The sequence below is a fragment of the Octopus sinensis genome, linkage group LG3 (genome assembly GCF_006345805.1).
Source record: "Octopus sinensis linkage group LG3, ASM634580v1, whole genome shotgun sequence".
NCBI lineage: Eukaryota > Metazoa > Mollusca > Cephalopoda > Octopoda > Octopodidae > Octopus > Octopus sinensis.
The window spans coordinates 154,131,426-154,151,683 of NC_042999.1; the positions used below are offsets into that span (position 1 = coordinate 154,131,426).

The 20,258-nt window shown below is 37.5% G+C and overlaps 1 protein-coding gene and 1 long non-coding RNA gene across 11 annotated transcripts in view; one reads left to right on the top strand and one right to left on the bottom strand.

The window, feature by feature from the left end:
• The window catches only part of LOC115209078 (adenosylhomocysteinase-like 1), a 469,217-nt gene that overhangs the window by 334,790 nt on the left and 114,169 nt on the right, over positions 1-20,258 (bottom strand). Inside the window, exon 1 of one of the 7 annotated variants that reach the window (XM_029777180.2) lies at positions 12,354-12,797. The exons of 4 other annotated variants lie outside the window; for them this stretch is intronic. In XM_029777180.2, the coding sequence (XP_029633040.1) occupies positions 12,354-12,422 (69 nt within the window). In that variant the 5' untranslated portion in view covers positions 12,423-12,797. Of the gene's footprint in view, positions 1-12,353; positions 12,798-20,258 lie in introns of those variants that run through there. 2 more of the 7 variants (XM_029777182.2, XM_036501501.1) reach the window with 2 other exon arrangements.
• The window catches only part of LOC115209079, a 308,087-nt gene that overhangs the window by 158,558 nt on the left and 129,271 nt on the right, over positions 1-20,258 (top strand). The window lies entirely within an intron of this gene.

Here is a 20,258-nt window from a genome sequence, read left to right on the forward strand (position 1 = left end):
CACTGTGAGCTGATCTAGATGTATAAACACCATTTGTCAACAAATGAGATATATACTCTGTGACAAAATGCAGTGAGTAGCTTGTTCCCCAGTTCGAATGTGCATTAAGCATATTCAGACTTGTAATAACATTAGTTTTACTTGTCACTGCTTAGCGCTCCCCATCCACCTTTGATCACAGGTCTTCTGAATCAGGCTGACCTGTGATTAAATATAACTGGAGGTAGCAAGGGGCTATGTTTATGGCCTTTACAATATCTCTGGGGAGATTACTGCAGTTAACAAGGAAAAAAATATACAGGCGCAGGAGTGGCTGTGTGGTAAGTAGCTTGTCTATCAACCACATGGTTCCGGGTTCAGTCCCACTGCGTGGCACCTTGGGCAAGTGTCTTCTACTATAGCCTCGGGCCGACCAAAGCCTTGTGAGTGGATTTGGTAGACGGAAACTGAAAGAAGCCCGTTGTATATATGTATATATATATATATGCGTCTGTGTGTTTGTCCCCTAGCATTGCTTGACAACTGATGCTGGTGTGTTTATGTCCTCGTTACTTAGCGGTTCGGCAAAAGAGACCGATAGAATAAGTACTGGGCTTACAAAGAATAAGTCCCGGGGTCGAGTTCCTCGATTAAAGGCGGTGCTCCAGCATGGCCGCAGTCAAATGACTGAAACAAGTAAAAGAGTAAAAGGGAAGGACATAAAAAGTAAATACAGGGAAGAAAAGTAAATACAGGGAGGAAGGCCAGTACAGACTTGGTAGAGGGCTTCATTTTGGACACAATGAGTAAGTGAAGGAGAGAAACGAAGGAGTGAGGAATATCCGAACGGAAGTGGAATGAGCCCAGTTGGTTCCAAGAAGCAGAGGCCAACATCAATCAGTCGAACAACCATTCTTTGGATGCTGACTAAGATGTCTGTGTGTCTAGCAGCACTGTTTGCTCCAAAGAAGAACATCGCTAATATTATTACCAATGCTATGATTGATGCAATAAATTAAATTCTCTTTCGAGAGAACACATACCATCTTCATTCTTCAACTTATATTTACCTCAAGTGATAAGAAATGAATAAAAGAAAAAGGAAGAAAACAAAGAAGAGAAACAATCTAAAATTAAGACATTGACTTTGTACATTTGAGTTTGAGCATTTACGGTTAATTAATTTTTCCTGTTAAGTAATATTTTTGGAATCAGAATGTGTTGTGTAGGTGTGAATATGTGTAAACTTAAATACATAAACGTACATACACAAAAAAACCTGAAGAAGGTGTTGAGAATTCAACAATGCTGCGCAGATAAATCTTAAGATATAGACACAAGCATAGCTGTGTGGTGAAGAAGCTCACTCTATAATCATATGGTTTCGAATTTGGTCCTATTGCTTGGCATTTTGGACCAGTGTCTTCCACTGTAGACCTGAGACAACCAATGTCTTCTCGGTGAATTTGGCAGATGAAACTGTCTAGATGCACATCATGTGTGTGTGTGCGTGCGGGCACACTATGTAAAAAGTGCTAGTACCATGTAAAAAGCACCCAGTACACAGTAGAAAGTGGCAGGCATTAGGAAGGGCATCTAGCTGTAGAAACCATGCCGAAACAGACTGTGGTACCTGGTGTGGTAGCCAGCTTTACCAGCTCCTATCAAACTGTTCAACATCACACTAGCACGGAAAATGGACAATGTGTGTATGCGTGTCTGCCTGTCTCTCCACTGCTTGACAACTAGTGTTGGTCTGTGTAAGAAATAGACACAAGTATAGCTGTGTGGTGAAGAAGCTCACTCTGCAATCATACGGAGTTTGGTTCCATTGCTTGGCATTTTGGACCAGTGTCTTCCACTGTAGCTCTGAGACAACCAATGTCTTCTCAGTGAATTTGGCATCCCTGTAGACTTAACAGCTCAGCAAAAGAGACCACTAGAATACGAATCAGATTCAGGAACTAGGATCAATTTGTTCACCAAAACCCTTCAAGGCAGCACCCCAGCATAGCCGCAGTCCAATCAATGAAATAAGTAACAGTTAAAAGAAGACAGGCCGTGGCTGGAATTTCAATATACAGTGCTTTGATTTTAGATTATACCTATTTCTTTACTACCCACAAAGGGCTAAACACAGAGAGGACAAATAAGGACAGACAAATGGATGAAGTCGATTATATCGACCCCAGTGCGTAACTTGTACTTATTTAATCGACCCCGAAAGGATGAAAGGCAAAGTCGACCTCGGAGGAATTTGAACTCAGAACAGCAGACAAAATACCACTCAGCATTTCGCCCGACATGCTAACGTTTCTGCCAGCTCGCCGCCTTCATTATACCATTTACACAGGTTGGAAATCTATTCATTCAGATATTGAAGAACCCCACAAGAAGAATGGTAACTTCATGAAGATACATGAATAGGCATGGCTGTGGAAGGGCCTTGCTTCCCAACCACATATTTCCAGGTTCAGTCCCACTGTGTGGCACCTTGGGCAAATATCTATTATAGCTTTGGTTCAATCAAAGCCTTGCTAATGGATTTGGTAAATGGAAACTGAAAGAAGCCTGTCTTTTATATTTATATATATATCATGTGATCTCGTGACCGACCAGGCTATCAGATGTTGTTACACATTGCTGGTCACAATGTGCTTTGCATTGTTTTAGCCTTCAAATGATTCCACCCTGCTGGCTAAGCGAGCAGGCCATATTTATATATATATAAAACTGTGTGTCTGTCTGTTGGTCCCCCACTGGAACTTAACCAGTGTTGGTGTTTTATACACTGAAACCTAATTATCTTTGATAGATTTTAACAAGATGATGATTCTGTTGGCTTAAGTGGTCTTGAGATTCAGATCTTTCATTAGTTTCGGTTTTACAGCAAACTGACACCCACCCAAGAATACACCTTCCCTCTTGAGATTTCCTTGAAGAGAGACAGAACAACTAAGATCAGTTTCTACTACTTGACCTTTGTCTGTTAGTCTGGTTTCCACAAGTATGGTGAGGTTTGCACTGAATTTCATCATCATTTAACGTCTGTTTTCCATGCTGGCAATGGTTTGACTGATGGCTAGTATCTATTATTAACAGTCTCTTAAACCGAACCACTAAGTTACAAGGACATAAATAAACCAACACCAGTTGTCAAATGGTGGTTGGGAACACAGGCACAAACGCAATGGATTTGTTTCAGTTTCCATCCATCAAATCTACTCACAAGGATTTGGTTGGCCCCAAGGCTATAAAAGACACTTGCCATGGTGCCATGCAGTGGAACTGAACCCAGAACCATGGCATTGGAAATCAAGCTTCTTACCACTGAGCCACAACTATAATGTATAGACAGCATATATATCAAGCATGCCTTATATATTCTTTAACCGACTTATAGAACTGAACACAACTAAGTCACAAAAAGATATTTTCGTTATGACAAAAGTTATAACAATCTACATGACAATACTTTTCCAACTAAAATTCTACCTGCAATAGGAACACAGTATACAGAGACAGCATCTACTTGTATATTCATGAAGCTGTAATGTCTTCAAAGCCGATAATTTCTGAATTATATAGAGTAAAGAACTTCCTATGTTATTGTCACCTGCGTATGTCTAGCGATTGCTAGGTTACGATTTTTTCAAAGATGAAGATAGACTGGTCCTGAATATCTTATCTTTTATCATAAACAATACACACAGACATTAACATATGTGTGTGTGTATATATATATATATATATATATATATAAGCATATGTGCATTAACAAACATAAACACGATATGTTTAGGTAAAGGTATATACAAACACACAGCCACATAAACAAATATATAAAGGCACATATATGTTTATATCTATGGAAATGTGTGTGTGTGTATGTATATACACACAGACATCTATATAGACAAACACATATACGTGAACAGACATATTTATAAACACACAAACAAGCATATTAAAGTGCAAGTATGCAAGTTTATACATGAGGTTGTGTGTATGTATGTATATGTATATAAATATATATATATATATGTATATTTAGATAGATAGATAGATACGCATACCTGCGTATACACACACACACAAGCACATACATAGAGATCTGTTAGATGTAATGAAGAAAAATTAAAAAGATTACCTTGATTCATCAGGAAGAAAAAAATGGTAAATTCTTTGTCTCACAGAAGAAGCATTTTAAGCAACGTCCAAATAAGTAGTTATTGATGCTAAAATATTTGTAGTTGTGGAAGCTGACAAGTCAATGAAATGAGAAGCAAGAATCTAGAATTCTAACAGCCACACAGTGGAAGCCAGAATATGAGAGACAACAAGATGAATAACAAAAGAAAAACAGAAGAGACTCCATTTTCTTTAATTATCATCACCATGGAAACGGAGGTATGTAATAATGGGAATGGTTAAACTGATTCAAACAATGAAATATGTCTTTCTTTTAAAGGAATTGAAAAATATTAACTTGACAGCATAAGTTTCCATGGAATTCATATGAAATGGCTGGCACTTATTCTATTGATACATAAAAGGATAAAGTTTAAAAAAAAAAAACAACTCCAGCAGAATCTGAACTTGGAATCACAATATTTTTTTCATATTGTTCCAATTCTACTGTAAGGTGTACTTTTGAATAATAGAAACAATAATAATCCTTTCTACTATTGGCCCAAGGGCTGAAATTTTGGGGGAGAGGTTAAGTCAATAACATCGACCCCCTCAGTACTCAACTGGGATTGAATTTAATGACCACAAAAGGCCGAAAGGTAAAGTGAACCTTGGCAGAATTTGAGCTCAGAATGTAAAGATAAACGAAATACCTATTTTTTTACTGCTCACAAGGGGCTACACACAGAGGGGACAAACGGATTAAGTTGATTATATCGACCCCAGTGTGCAACTGGTACTTAATTTATCAACCCGAAAGGATGAAAGGCAAAATCGACCTCGGTGAAATTTGAAATCAGAACGTAACGGCAGACGAAATACGGCTACACATTTTTCCCAGCGTGCTAACATTTCTGCCAACTCAACGCCTAAAGAAGAATAATTTCAAAATTTGGCACAAGGCCAGCAATTTTAGGAGAGGGAACAAGTTGATTACATCGATCCCCAGTGTTCAACTGGTACTCATTTTAGCAACCCCAAGAGGACAAAAGGCAAAGTTGGCCTTGGCAGAATTTGAACTCAGAATGTAGACATAGGAAATGCCGTTAAGCATTTTGCCCAGTATGCTAATGATTCTGCCAGCTTGCTGCCCCAAGTGCAATGAGAATAATCCTTACTACTATAGGCACAAGGCCTGAAATTTTGTGGGGAGGGGGCTAATTGATTACATCGACCCCAGTGTTCCACCAGTACTTATTTCATCAACCCCAAGGGAATAAAAGACAAAGTTGACCTCAGCGGAATTTAAAAATATACAAACCCAAAAGAAATGTCACCAAGTATTTTGTTCGATGCATTAGTTATTCTGATATCTTCCACAACTTAATACAGCACACTACTAAACCTTTCAATTAATACTACTAGCCCCCCCATACATCCCATAAACCATTCGCATTACAGATTTATATCTACCCTAATTGCACCAAATCCAGAACTTCTTACCTCCCTTACACATAATCTTTTTACTCAGGGACTAGTAGACCCAACTCTGTTCGGCAATCGGTGCGCATTCAAAGCAGTAATCAGTAATTTTACGAAACCGGTATGCCTTTGAATCTCTTTAACAATTCACAATAATGACTTTTATTACTATATATATATATATATATATGTGTGTGTGTGTGTTTGTATGTGTTGGTCCCCCACCACTGCATGACACCAATGTTGGTGCGTTTATGTCCTGTAACCTAGTGGTTCGGCAAAAGAGGCCAATAGTCTTGGGGGTTAATTTGTTCAACTAAAGGTGGTGCTCCAGCATGGCCACATTCATGAACCCAGTACAGAGTCATTTCCTATCAAGCAATAGTGTATGAAAACAGAAACATTTGAAACGGTGAACAAGCATACTGTAAGACTCATTTCAAGAGTGAAAAAAAACCCATTTTAAGCATAGTTTTTATCAGGGCAACTGTCGAGGGGAGGGTCATCAGGGTCCCTTAGCTGTGGTGGCAAGGTGTAACTGAATATCACTGTATTTAATGTTCACTTTTGGGTGGAGTTTATTGGGATAGATCTTCTATGGCTGCATGCAAGGGAATACTTCCGCACTCCAGCTATGCTCAGATATCGTTTTGCCAAATATTAAAAACAAATCACATGTTACAAATATTCCACAGTGTCAAGACAATGAAACACAAACATACACGGGCTTCTTTTAGTTCCCATCAACCAAACAACTCATGAGGTTTTGATAAGCCAGGTGCTATGCAGTGAGACAGAACCTGAAACCATGTGGTTGGAAAACTAACTCTCTAACTACATAACCATGCTTCTGTCTAGTAAGAATGTACTGAATGTCAATACATATATATATCTAATCTTTGTGATGAAGTATAGAGCAGTGATACACAACAGCATTCAAGAAGACAAGTACCAGAAGTCCATACCGAAGTTTTGGCAGCCCATACAAAGAAAGTTGATGAATCTTCTACATATGACAGATGTGGTTGTGTGATTAAGATGACTGCTTCAAAACCATGTGGTACCTTGGGCAAGTGTATTCTATAGCCCTAGTCCAACCAAAATCTTGTGACTCCATTTGGAAGAGAGAAAATAAAAGAAACTCATGGCATATGTGTGTGTGTGTGTGTGTGTGTGCATATTTATATATATATATATATTCGAGCAAATGGAAAGTGCTGAGTGGTCAAACATTTAAACCAAATTTTCTTAAAACAACTTGTCCGACTGTCCCATAGGCCTCCCCTTTCAGAAACACTGATTTAACCTAAATTTGAGATACCAGCAAAAGAAGAAATAAAGGTAGACTTTTTTCTATTCCAAGAAAAACGATTTTACAAATGCGTGTTCCTATGGCTTTATTGATCGCATTCTCACCTGGAATCAATTTTTGTAATTTTTTCAAGACTTTTACAAGCCCTGATACCGTCGGTATCTACATATCAAATTTGAGCAGAATCAGATGGAGGATGCCCGAGATCCTAGAAGACACACACACACACACACACAGACAGAACAGATTTTATATAATAGATATATATTATCTTGATCAGTCAACATCCATGCTGGCATGTGTGCGTCTACTTCTTTTGATATCACATGATAGTTGTAAACAAGCATTGTTCATATCCAATCTTTCACAGAAGGCATATCTTGACAGGGGAATATTAATTTGCCTTGGAACAGGTGAAGGTTGGCAACAGGAAAGGCATCTGACAATAGAAAATCTGCCTCAATAAGTTGTCAGATCCTTACAAGCAAGCAAAAAAGTGGAGATTAAAACAACGATAAAGATGGGAACAATCTAATGCAGTGTTTGTCAACCAGGGCTACCTGGGACCTTAGGGTTCCGTAAAAGGTTCCTCAAAAAAGAGTGAAAATAAGCCAACACTAATTTCGTGATCCTAATATTACTATACATGCACAACATGTTGGTTATTGTAATATACATATCATCCTATCTAACCAATTATGTTATCAAAAAAATATAACAACCATATATATATATATATATATATATCATCCTATCTAACCAATTATGTTATCAAAAAAATATAACAACCATATATATATATATATATATATATATATATATATATATATTAAGGTATGTAGAAAAATACAACATGGACAAGAACGTATAACTCTTAGAAGACGATACAATAAACATGGACAGGACATTCGAACCCCTCAGTCTTCAGTCAAGAACCGGATCATCGTAGTAATTTCGGCTGATTATATATATATATATATATGTATGATATTTACCATGTGAATTATGATTTTTTAAAAATGAAAGATACGGTATATAAATTTTTTTTGGTGCAGGGATTCCTTGAGACATAAAATTTATTTTAAGGGTTACGGAAGGGTAAAAAGGTTTAGAACCAGTGGTCTAATGTTTAAATTAATTGAAATTAAATGTACATGTGTCTTACTAGACAATGTATGGTTATTTTTATTATTATTATTATTTTCATTTTAATTCAAATATTTATATCTCACAGTGTTGTTGTATAATGTAATCAGAAGTTAATTTATATTTGGTGATCCATGAAAATCTCATGGACATTATGGCTCACTCTCTGAAAGAGTTGGTCTATCAATACTGTAGACCAGTGGATCCCAAAGTTGGTGGTATTCCCCCCACCCCAAGTCTGTGGAAAGTTCCAAGGGTGTTGAAGAAATGTGAAGCGATAATGGGGTGACAATTAATGTAAAAGCAACAATATAATGGGTTCGTTAGGTTAAGTTTTTTTTTTATTTTGTGAAATACAGTTGCTTTGAATTTGCTTTGCAAAGGTCTATGTTTGTGATGGTTTGGTTAGTTGGGGTGGGGGTGCTAGAAATGTGGCCTGGGTGTCAAGGGGGGCAGCAGCCCGAAAATGTTTTGGAACTACTACTGTAGACTGCAGAAGGATGACTTTACCCAGTACTTCTCAAGTAGGATCCACATATGATTCTGTTAAAGTTTATGTGCAATAAACTGATTATAACAATACACAAAATATTTTAGCATTATTTTGATACAATTTCTAATAATATTTAATTACAAAAATGCCATTTTTTAAAAAACATTGAATGCTTATTAGGGTCCAGTACAGTAAAATAGGCATCAAAGATGTTGGTAGGCAAAAAAAGGGGGTTGAGAAACCCTGACTTAATCCATAACCTGATTTAACACCACCACCATTGGGTCTTTGGATTACCCCCAGTAGAGCCCTATTTGTAGCTAACATTCAGGCCAGAACCTCAGGTTGTTGATAATTATTTCTTCCTTTTGTTCTACCAATCACAAAGACCACTCTGGAAGGATCACAAACAGGACCCTTTTTCTTTGAAGTAAGCCATTCAATAAAGTTTAAAAAAATAAAACAAACAGGCCAGTGCCCTAGCATGACCACAGCTTATGAACTGTAACAAGTAAAAGGTAAGTCAATCTTAAATACACGAAAATTAATTAGACTTTGCACTAAACTCGGCCAGTTACTTTCAGGTAGAATAACAAAGCAAAAGTTGTCAACAGATTTTTCAAAACAATAGATTCCAGCTTAAAAGAAACAATGCGTTTCAGATTTTTTTTTCTTTCTAGTTTTCAACTTTTCTAGAGGAGGTTTAACAACTTTTATTTATAACATGGCCTTTGTTTTGAATTCTACTCCTCAATCTATGAAGGGGAGGAGGTACGAAAAGACGCCTAGCTTCACGACAGTCTTTCTCTTCATTCCCTAATAAGACTTTTTTTTCAAGTAAAGAGCAACCAAATCACCCCCAAAATAAATCTTTTCAAAGCACCAACTAATGTGGTTTTAGACAATGACATAGGCGAGCACTGGACTATATCGAACACACACTTCTGAATTCACACTAACAGCAAACCAACCCAGAGACTGAATAGCTGTATATGTTACTATAGAAGGGCAACCACACATTCACATATGTATGTGTGCGTGTGTGTCTTTTATTGGTTACTTATTTGTCATTCGACTGCGCCCATGCTGGGGCACTACCTTGAAGAATTTTTAGTCAAACAAATCGACACCAGTACTTTTAGTTTTTTTTTAAACACTTAGTACTTATTCTATCCATCTCTTTTGCCAAAACACTAAGTTAAAGGGACGTAAACATAGCAACACCAGTTACCAAGCGGTGGTGGGGAACAAACAAACACACACGTGCTGCTTTCAGTTTCCAGCTACCAAATCTAACAAGGAAACTCCTGTCCAAGTGTCACGCAGAGGGACTGAACCCGGAACCATGTAGTTGGAAAGCAAACTTCTTAGGGGTGAAAATGAGAGTATTTTCACCCCTAATTTTATGTTTTCTACCGATATTAAAACTGTAGACGATACGTGCTAACATTAATATGAACCAGACATACTATTATTATTGTTATTACTATCGTTATTATATGGAGCAACAACAGACTTCAGGCATCAATCTGTATGAACAAGGCACACCACGAACATATGGATTGTAAAAAATACAATGAAAAATAGTCGACCAACTTGCATTGAATGGTGATATAAAAACCTGATTGAAGCCACGAACACATTGCAAATACATACATGGGCACACACCAGAAGCAAGCCGAAACGAAGTCCCTAACAGGCTTTTCATTGAAAAAAGGTTATACATATAAAATGGAGGCAGCACACACACTCAACAAGCTAGAAATAGCAGCCAAATTTCCCTATAAACACATCCTGCCAAATAGAAATGATACAGTCCGAGACTGTCTATATACCCGGCTTACCCCCACCCCTCAAAAGACGGATGTAATATCTCTGAACGTAAAAAGTCTGCTCGATCAGAAATCGACTGGGGATCATAACAATCGCAAAAATGTTCCGAGATCTATAAATCCAAGCGATTTTGGAGTGGTGCTGGTCTGTAGAGAGGGAGTCCAGGGGCCGCCAATCCACAGACAATATATAAAACTATGAGTGGTGATGGTCAATAGAGTTCAGTGACCGACCTACTAACAACAGCAGCTACAACAATATGCCGCGTGGATTATATACGTGCACACGCAGAGCAAGAACAGAAACAAGGCAAAGTTTTAGCAGTTTGATGGATATCGAGAAAGTCATTAAAAACAAGCAATTTTTTTTTTTTCAACATTAGAATTATACACACATATATAACTGCGAGCGAGATAGAAAGAAAGAGACAGTGTGTGTGTTTGTGTGCAATTTGGTGAATGAGTTTATGAAAAACTAGGAAATGTACTCAATATGTAGTATTTGTATATCTTATTAAAAACTGAAGATTAGCGAATTGTTCATTTGACTTTCACGTTGTCGATTATCGGTTTGTTTGTGTGTGTGTGTGTGTGTGTGTGTGTATGTATGTATATATATATATATATATAGCACATACAATTAACGAGTCTGTTAGCAACAATGAGGTTAGCTGCAACTAGCAAAAACTACTCCATACGTGGAGGGTACAGTTGGAAAACTTGCTTAATATGGAAAACTCTTAAAATTTCGAAGAATTTTCTTTATCTAACACTCAAATGCTGAATTAACTGTAGATTTCGTTCAAGAGCCTACGTTTTCAGTACGGGGTACTTATTGTTTGAAGTTACTTAACTATTTATATATATATATATATATATATATATATATATATATATATATATATAAAGAGGGAGAGAAAGAATTGTATATTTAAAAATAACAACAGGAGTAAAAACAAACTACATGGGAGTAAGATTAATTTATCTATTCCAACGTCGTCGGTACTCGGAGTTCCTGACTTTCGGAATCATCTTCTGTATCATTTAAGAGGGTAAACGAAGAACCGAGTAAGCGGCGGAGTTGAATTATCAACTTGTAAAGAATGTGTGCGTGCGTGGTGCGCGCGCACAGATTCGACAAAAGATCGAATTCTAGACCCATAGATTGATAGCTGATTGATGAATGGCACACAAACGTGCATGTACACGCTACATATATATATATATGCATGCATGCGTCTGTGCACGTGTTTCTCCATCAAATTTTTGCATGTGTCTATGCACATGCTTTATTATGAAACATATTTAGTGTATATTTATCACATAGAAAAATACTTGGGTAAGCAAAGCAAATTAAATGAATTTCCAACTAACTTAACCACAGTAGTGATGCTCTAGTATGGCCACAACCCTTAGGCTGGAAATAAAAAAGCAAACACGTATCACCACTTCAGTTTATATATATATATAATATAATTAAAATGTACATACATAATGTATATATACATTTTATGTATATTATAATATGATTGAACGCCACGCATCTATTTCCAAGTTTATCTTATATATATATATATATATATATATATATATATATATTATATATATATATAATGTGTGTGTGTGTGTTAGTGTTACTATTATATAATTTAACAGAAGTTTTAATTCTACTGTTCTACGGAACTTTCATCTGCTATTACGTTATTTTACTCTCTGTTCTGTATTGAGTACTTTTTCTCGTGTCCGTAATTGCACAAACTTACATTCTCGTAATTAATATACTAATAGTAGTATATAGATGTGAGTGCGCGCGCGAGATACGTGAATTTGTAACTAAGTGACTTGATCTTTCTGTAATGTTTTTTTTGTTTGTTTTGTTTCTTGTTGTTTTTTTTTCGCTTTCTTAGTTCAGACAGACATTTATTTATTTATTTATTTATTTATTTAAAAAAAAAAAAAAAAAAAGCCATTTCCTCACCTTGATATCTTTTTCTAAGATCGCAGCCGATGGCCTCCGCGTTCGACTTAACATCGGAACTAAAGACATGTCTGTTGGTCAGATTTATTTGTTAACCGCAAAAAAACAATAAAATAAAATGGCACCGGCACGGAGAGAAGACGGGAGGCAAAAGTATAGAGTAAATCTATGAGTATATATATATATATATATATATTTATATAAATATATATATATATATAAGTATGTGTATATGAGAAGAAAGGAGCTTGGTCCTTGCACTGGTAGAGCAACCACGCTCAGGTCGTTTATATATCCACACACATGACGATGACACTGTGTATGGAGAAGTGAAAAGACTGGAGTTTCAAAGGCATGGACCGACTCGATGTGAATGAAGAGAAAGAATATCTCTCGTTGAAGTTGTTAACAGTTGTAAGTCCCCTTACAGTCAATACTACTGCTGCTGCTGCTGTTGTTAAGAAATACACAACTCAATTAGAAACCCCCCCTCTCTCTCTGTCTTTCTCTCATTCACTCTATCGCCCACTCTTTAAAACATTCACTCAACTAATTCGATAACTCTCTCTCTCTCTCTCTCTATCTATCACCCACATACTCTCATCTACTAATTAAATCTTCCTCTCTTTCTCTCACACACACACACACACAATCACTCTCTCGCTCACAAATACAATCACTCCCTCTCTCTTACACACTTACTCGCTCACACTTTCACACACACACACACACACTTACTCGCTCACTCACTCTTTCATACACACACACACACACACACTTACTCTCTCACTCTTTCATACACACACACACACACACACTTACTCTCTCACTCTTTCACACACACACACTTACTCTCTCACTCTTTCACACACATTCACTAATTAAATCTCTCTCTCTCCCGCGCTATTGTCTATCTCTCCTCCTCTCTCACTGCTTAAGGGCGAGTCACTCCATCGACTCACAAACATAAATCCTAACAGCAAAGTAACAGGATCAGCGAAGTCAGTAGTAACGTGAACAGCCGTTTATAGCAGTAAATGACTATTTTCTGAAGGGTTCACCCTCCTCCTACACACAAGAGTTGTTGGCTTATTTTCTTTCGTACTGTATTTTTTTCTTTTCTTTTCCATCATTCGCCCACCACTTTTCATTCATCGGAATCCGATGGTGAATATTGCATAAGGATATCGGACCCAACGAGCATAAATTGGAGGGAGTTAAGAAAGCAGTCAAACGATACGGAAATGTGTTCATAATAACGAAAAATTAGCGATGTAAATCGAATAGTGTTTATATAAACAATGCCTTTAGATAATTAAATGGTCGTTAATTCAATTATTAGAGTCTCGTTTCGTAATGTTGTTGAATGCGCCTCTCAGCTTTTGTTTAAGTTATGGATATGAAACAGGACTACTAATATAAGTTTCCCAAACAACTGGACAGACCAGTAATTCTCAACCAGGGTCCATATGACCTGGGGAGGGGGTTCCGTGTAGGATTTTGTAAAATTTATGCGCAAAAACTGTTTTACTTCTACAATGCTCAAAATATTTTAATTTTTTTTTTTATTTAATTCCAAATAATATTTAATTACAGAAATATAATAGGATTTTTTTTTTATGAGGGTCCGTCCAAATTAGGAATCGAAAGTCTTTTTTAAATGGTTGAGAAACACCAAGATAGACGTAAATAAAATATTAGACATCTTAGCGAGTTTATATAATAATAATTAGCCAATCGTTTAGCTATTATATTGAATGAGAAATAAAAGTATATATTTAAATGATGCTAAATATATATCATAATCCAACATTGAAGAAAATAACAGAATACGGGATCGTGAGAAATACAGAAAAATGAATAAAAGAAATACAACAGCAAAAATTAGAAAGAATAAGAAAACGGCATTTGATGATGGTGTGTGTATTGATTACACAATTGATAAAATAGACAATGGATAAGAGACCACGTGCTGACAAATAGGAGCCAACGTGCTCTGTTGAAGCAGAATTGAATGTATTCTATTAAATTGGCGGGATAGCCATGGCATTCAAGTTTGGAAAACTTGGGGCGGGGTACATTTATAAAAAGTAACAGCTGATTGTCGCCAAATGGTACTTCACCAAGAGTTACGATCACGTCACTGTACATCTGAAATAACATCTAAGATAAATAAAATTCCTTTGGTAATAATTAAAAACGGGGTGACAGCGCTAAGCAGTGATGGGTATAGATATATGCTCGAGGAGAGTTCGAACCCGTGAGAAAGCCTTTCGATGTATTTTATCAGGGAGAAAATTTCTCTGTAAACAGAAAGGTGTAAGGAATTTACTCAGTGAGTTTGCTCCTTTCTGTCAACAGCGAAAAATTTCATCCACAACAAAATACAGTGAAATACTATCTCGAGGGTTCGAATATGCCTCCAGCATATTTGAACTTCTTTAAGTTTGTGTTAATAATAATTGTTAAGAATTTCGGTACATGGCACGGGACTTTTTTTTTAAAGGAGACACTTTTATTGGATACTATCAACCTCGGCATTTGACTGGTGGACTTATTCTATTGCCTTTACATACCCTACCTCTGCAAGGAGGAAATAAAAAGTAAAACTGACCTCAGCAGATATCGAACTCCGAACGCAAAGAGTGAAAACGGATTACAGCAAAGTATTTTTATTACGCTCTAACGCAGTGTTTCCCAAACATTTTTTGCTCATGGACCTCCTCTAATTCCTATTTTACTCTGCTGGATCCTTACAACCATTCGAAGTTTCAAAAATTGTGTTATATGTTTATAATTAAATAATATTAAAAATTATATTAAAATACTTGTTAAAATATTTTGTGTATTGTAAAAATAAGCAGAATCAGTTTATTGCACATAAATATAAACAAAATCTTATGTGGACCCCAGGGTCGGCTCATGGTACCGGCAATTTGGGCAGTCGTCCGGGGTACCATGTGTTAGGGGACGCCAAGGAGGGTGTGACAAAGACAAGGACATTTCCACGACCATCAGCTTGTACACTCCGAAGTTCTGTTTGCCCGGGGTTCCAGCAACCCTAGGGCCGGCCCTGGAGCCCCAAGGACCATATGGACTGTTGAGAATCACTGGACGATTCGGTCAACTTGGCCTTTTATTATCTTTCTTTGATAATAATTATCTGATTTGTCACAAGTTTGGCAATTTTGAGGGTAGGGATAGGGATAAGCTGATACTATCGTCACACTTCGCACCTGGACAGATTTTCAGCTCAGAACGTAAAGAGTCAGATGAAATACCGCAAGGTATTCAATTCAACGCGCTAACGATTCTGCCAGCTCGCCACCCACCATAATAATAATATTGGTTTCAAATCCAGGCACATGGTCAGTAATTTTGGGGAATGGGGTAAGTCGATTACATCGACCCCGAAAGGATGAAAGGCTAAGTCGACCTCGGCGGAATTTGAACTCAGAATGAAAAGGCGGATGAAATGCCGCTAAGCCTCTCGCCCGGCATGCTAACGTTTCTTATTTCTTTATTGCCCATAAGGGGCTAAACATGGAGGGGACAAACAAGGACAAACAAACGGATTGAGTCGATTACATCGACCCCAGTGCGTAACTGATACTTATTTAATCGATCCCGAAAGGACGAAAGGCAAAGTCGACCTCGGCGGAATTTGAACTCAGAACGTAGCGGCAGACGAAATATCTATTTCTTTACTACCCACAAGGGGCTAAACATAGAGAAGACAAACAAGGACAGACAAACGGATTAAGTCGATTACATCGACCCCAGTGTGTAATTGATACTTATTTAATCGACCCCGAAAGGACGAAAGGCAAAGTCGACCTTGGCGGAATTTGAACTCAGAACGTAACGGCAGACGAAATACCTCTAAGCATTTCGCCCGGCGTGCTAACGTTTCTGCCAGCTCGCCAACTAATTTTCTGATAGTAGAAATACAAGTGTAGCTTCAAAATTAGTTGTAAACTTTTTTTTATTTATTTTAATCTCTCCGCGGATGTCGTTCTGACCGGTTTCTCTTCTCTTCGGAATCTCACTGGAGAACGTGTACTTCTTTCGCCTGTCTACCGAGAGACTAAATAACGTGTAGTTATTTATAGCGAATACAAATCAGGAGTTAGCCAGACCAGACAGTCTAATTCATTCATATAACAGGGCATTTCGTTGGCAAGGTGGTGAATTAATTAATGTACAAAACAACATCTGCTAGATAATTGGAAAGGAGATATACTTTTAATAGGACAATTCAGTTTCACCCCACGAACACAAAAACATTTGTTTACCTTTCAAGAGTGTGTGTGTGTGTGTGTGTGTGTACAATCACACACAAAAAGCTGTAGCTAACTCATCTGTTATACCAACAACCGTGTACGCCAGTGAAACCTGGAAGAAGACAGCGAAGATCTCTCAATTGCTGGACGGGTCCCATCGACGTTGCCTCCGTCCACTCCTGGTTATCTCTTATAGGGACAGAGTGAGAAACAAAGAGGTGACGAGAAGAGCAGGTATGAGAAATCCGGGAAGGATTTGTACCAAACTGGCATTGAGAGTTACACAAACAACAGATCTTTGCTTAGTGCCAAAGATCCCAGTATCGCAATCAAGATACAGGACCAAATACTGCAACAGCCTGTGTTTCAAGGGCCCACAGCTCCTCAATATCTTTCACCAAAAGCCTTAGAGACTTACATTGAGTGAATGTAGGTGTCTTCAAAACAAAAGTGAAACTCCTTCCTATCAAGGGTTCCGGATGAGCTTACTCAAGGAAACGCAGATAAGGACAGCAGCATCAAACACACTCATTCGCCAACTGAGACTTCAAGTAGAGGTGTAGCAATGCTAATAGCGGTGCCCCAACATGGCCGCAACTCTCGAGCAGAAACTGGGTACAAAGTTTTATACAGTAAGCCCTCGACTATTGCAGGTTTTACGTTCCAAAACCTCACACAGAAATAATTAAAATCTAAAAAAATATAAATACCTATCGGTCGCAGAAACCCGGAAATACTGAGGAGACCGCGATATAAATTTAAATATATTAGTCAGAAATACTCGCGACGTACTGAGTGCGCGTTAGGTGAACCGCGACGTACTGAGTGCGCGATAGGTGAACCGCGACGTATTGAGTGCGCGATTACTGTATATATTTCTATAGCGGAGGAGAGACGAAAAATTGTCCCAGCAGTGGCGGATGTGAGGTCGCGCGCGCGCACAAGAGAGAGAGAGTGTGTGTGTGTGCGTGTGTTTGTTTGTTTGTGCGTGAGCACGCGCGCGCACACACAGAAATATGAGTGGGTAAACTTGATTAATTCCTTATACCTAGCTAAACGTTTGTCAAGCGTACTCAACAATCGACTGAGGGTTGACCGCATGAAATCTTTAGCTACGATGAGTTTTGTCAACACGCAACTACATCCGTCTACGCCCGACTACAATAGCTGTGTATCATTTTTTCTTTTTCTTTTCTTGTCAACTTGTACGAAAATCACGAAAAAACTTTATATATAAAAGTGAAGTTGTGTGTCTATCTCCTACGATTTAGATTCCTAACTACTCCCACATTTTACGGTGCAGTTTAACCAAAACCGGGTATCTTATAGTCGTGATTCATATCGAGCCCTTCTGGGAATTAGCGCGCGTCTACGATGAGTCTACGATTTTAAAAATAATTTACCATCATTTTTTCCCATTTTAATGCATTTTTTTCGCTATTATATAAGGGAAGTAACTCTCTAAAAATGTCTACGATGAGTCAACGATTTAAAAAAAATTTACGATCATTTTTTTAATGCATTTTTTAAATACTTTTTGGCTACAACTCTCTAAAAATGCTTATATAGTTATTTCCCTTACAAACCTGAGCAACGCCGGGCGATACTACTAGTATTATATATAGTCGGCAGACCTAACGCCGTTTTTTGGTCAGAGAGAAAAACGTGTAGTTTAACAAGAGAATAGACTTTTGTCAGGAAAGTTTAAAATGTGTGTTTACTAAAAACCTGTAGGTCAACTTTATATCACTTTTATATAAATGGGAGTGAGTGTGCGTGTGTATAGAAACGTATATGTATTGATAGATGGGTATCTTTTATCTTTTACTTCTTTCAGTCATTAGACTGCGGCCATGCCGAGGCACCGCATTGAATAAATTTTAGTCGAAGGAATCAAACGTAGTACTTATTTTTTTTAAACCTGGTACTTATTCTATTTTCACTCTTTGCCGAACCGCTAAGTTCTATACCATCGCCGGTTGTCAAGTAGATATCAGGTTATCCCATAAGTTCTGTCCGATTTTACCTTTTTAAAAATTGAATTAAATTTAATAGTATTTTAGAATGTCTAATGGAATTAAAAATTATTTTTATGCATTTGTGTACATTTAAACTAATTAAATATTATTTTACAGAATAATAGAATTAAAATTCATTTGATTAAAACCCTTTATAACAAGGAAGTATCCAAAGAGCATTTAAGACACATAATGCTTTATGAGTACACAAAAGGAAACTTTGCAGCCGAAGCGATCGAAACATACACTCAGTTTATGGGAAAGAATGCTTGAATGAAAGAACTTGCAGAAGATGGTTTGCAAAATTCAGAAATGGAGATTTTCAGCCTTGAAGATGAAGATCGAACAGGACGTCCAGTTGAGTTTGATGATAAGATCCTTGAGGCATTACTTGAAGAAGATCCTGCATTATTAGTTGAAGAAATGGCAATAAAGCTTACTTAAAACCATACAACTAACTGTTCATCGTCATCTAAACTAAATAACAAGCACACGAAAAGATCGATTCTGAAAAGATGAAAAACGAAGCTGACTGAGAAAGCATTCGAACTCCGTACACAGAGAAACGGGAAAAAAACTCCACTCTCGATGCAACCAACCAACAAAATGGTCGCTAAGGCATAAGGTTACAAATTTATCGACTCCAGTATTCCATTGGTATTTAATTCAGAGACCCAAAGATGGTGAAAGGGCAAAGTGGATCGCGGTGGGATTTCAATACAGAAAATAAAGAGACCTAATCAAATACAGCAAAGCTATTTCTTTACTACCCACAAGGGGCTAAACACAGAGAGGACAAACAAGGACAGACAAACAGATTAAGTCGATTATATCGACCCCAGTGCGTAACTGGTACTTATTTAATCGACCCCGAAAGGATGAAAGGCGAAGTCGACCTCGGCGGAATTTGAACTCAGAACGTAGCGGCAGACGAAATACCGCTAAACATTTCGCCCGGCGTGCTAACGTCTCTGCCAGCTAGCAAAGCATTTTGTCTCGTGCTCCACCGATTTTGCTCATCTACCTGCCACCCTGGCTATGGATAAAATCTAATTTCCAACATAGGTACAAAGCTTCAAATTTAGAGGATCACAATACAGCCCTGCAGTCGATTGTCCTTGTTTTATGGCGTAAAAGATGTACGAGTGTATTAGATGGATCCCAATTTCATCAGCGCCTTTTCTCTTCTGTTTTACTCGTTTAAGCCATTTGATTGCAGCCGTATTGGGGTACCACCCTGAGGAATTTTTAGTCGAATAAATCGACCCATCTGCCAACTCTAAATACGAAATATCAATTTTGTTCGTTATATTTATAGTGCCGACATTATATATACACCAGGGAAAAATTCACAGCTTGACTTTTAATGAGGGCGGGCTATACACCAACGCACAAACTGCAACGAATAATAAATAATAAGACGAAGCATACAAGTTATTTGTTTATAATGTCGCTGTGTACAGATTCTGTTCTGTTTCAATTTTATTGGAGACGTTATCTTTTATCAAACATCTAAACAAATCCGAACGCGGAGTTTACCTCATCACTTGGCCTACCAGAAATAGCAGCCAAACCGCCAAATTCAAATTACAAACACACAAATT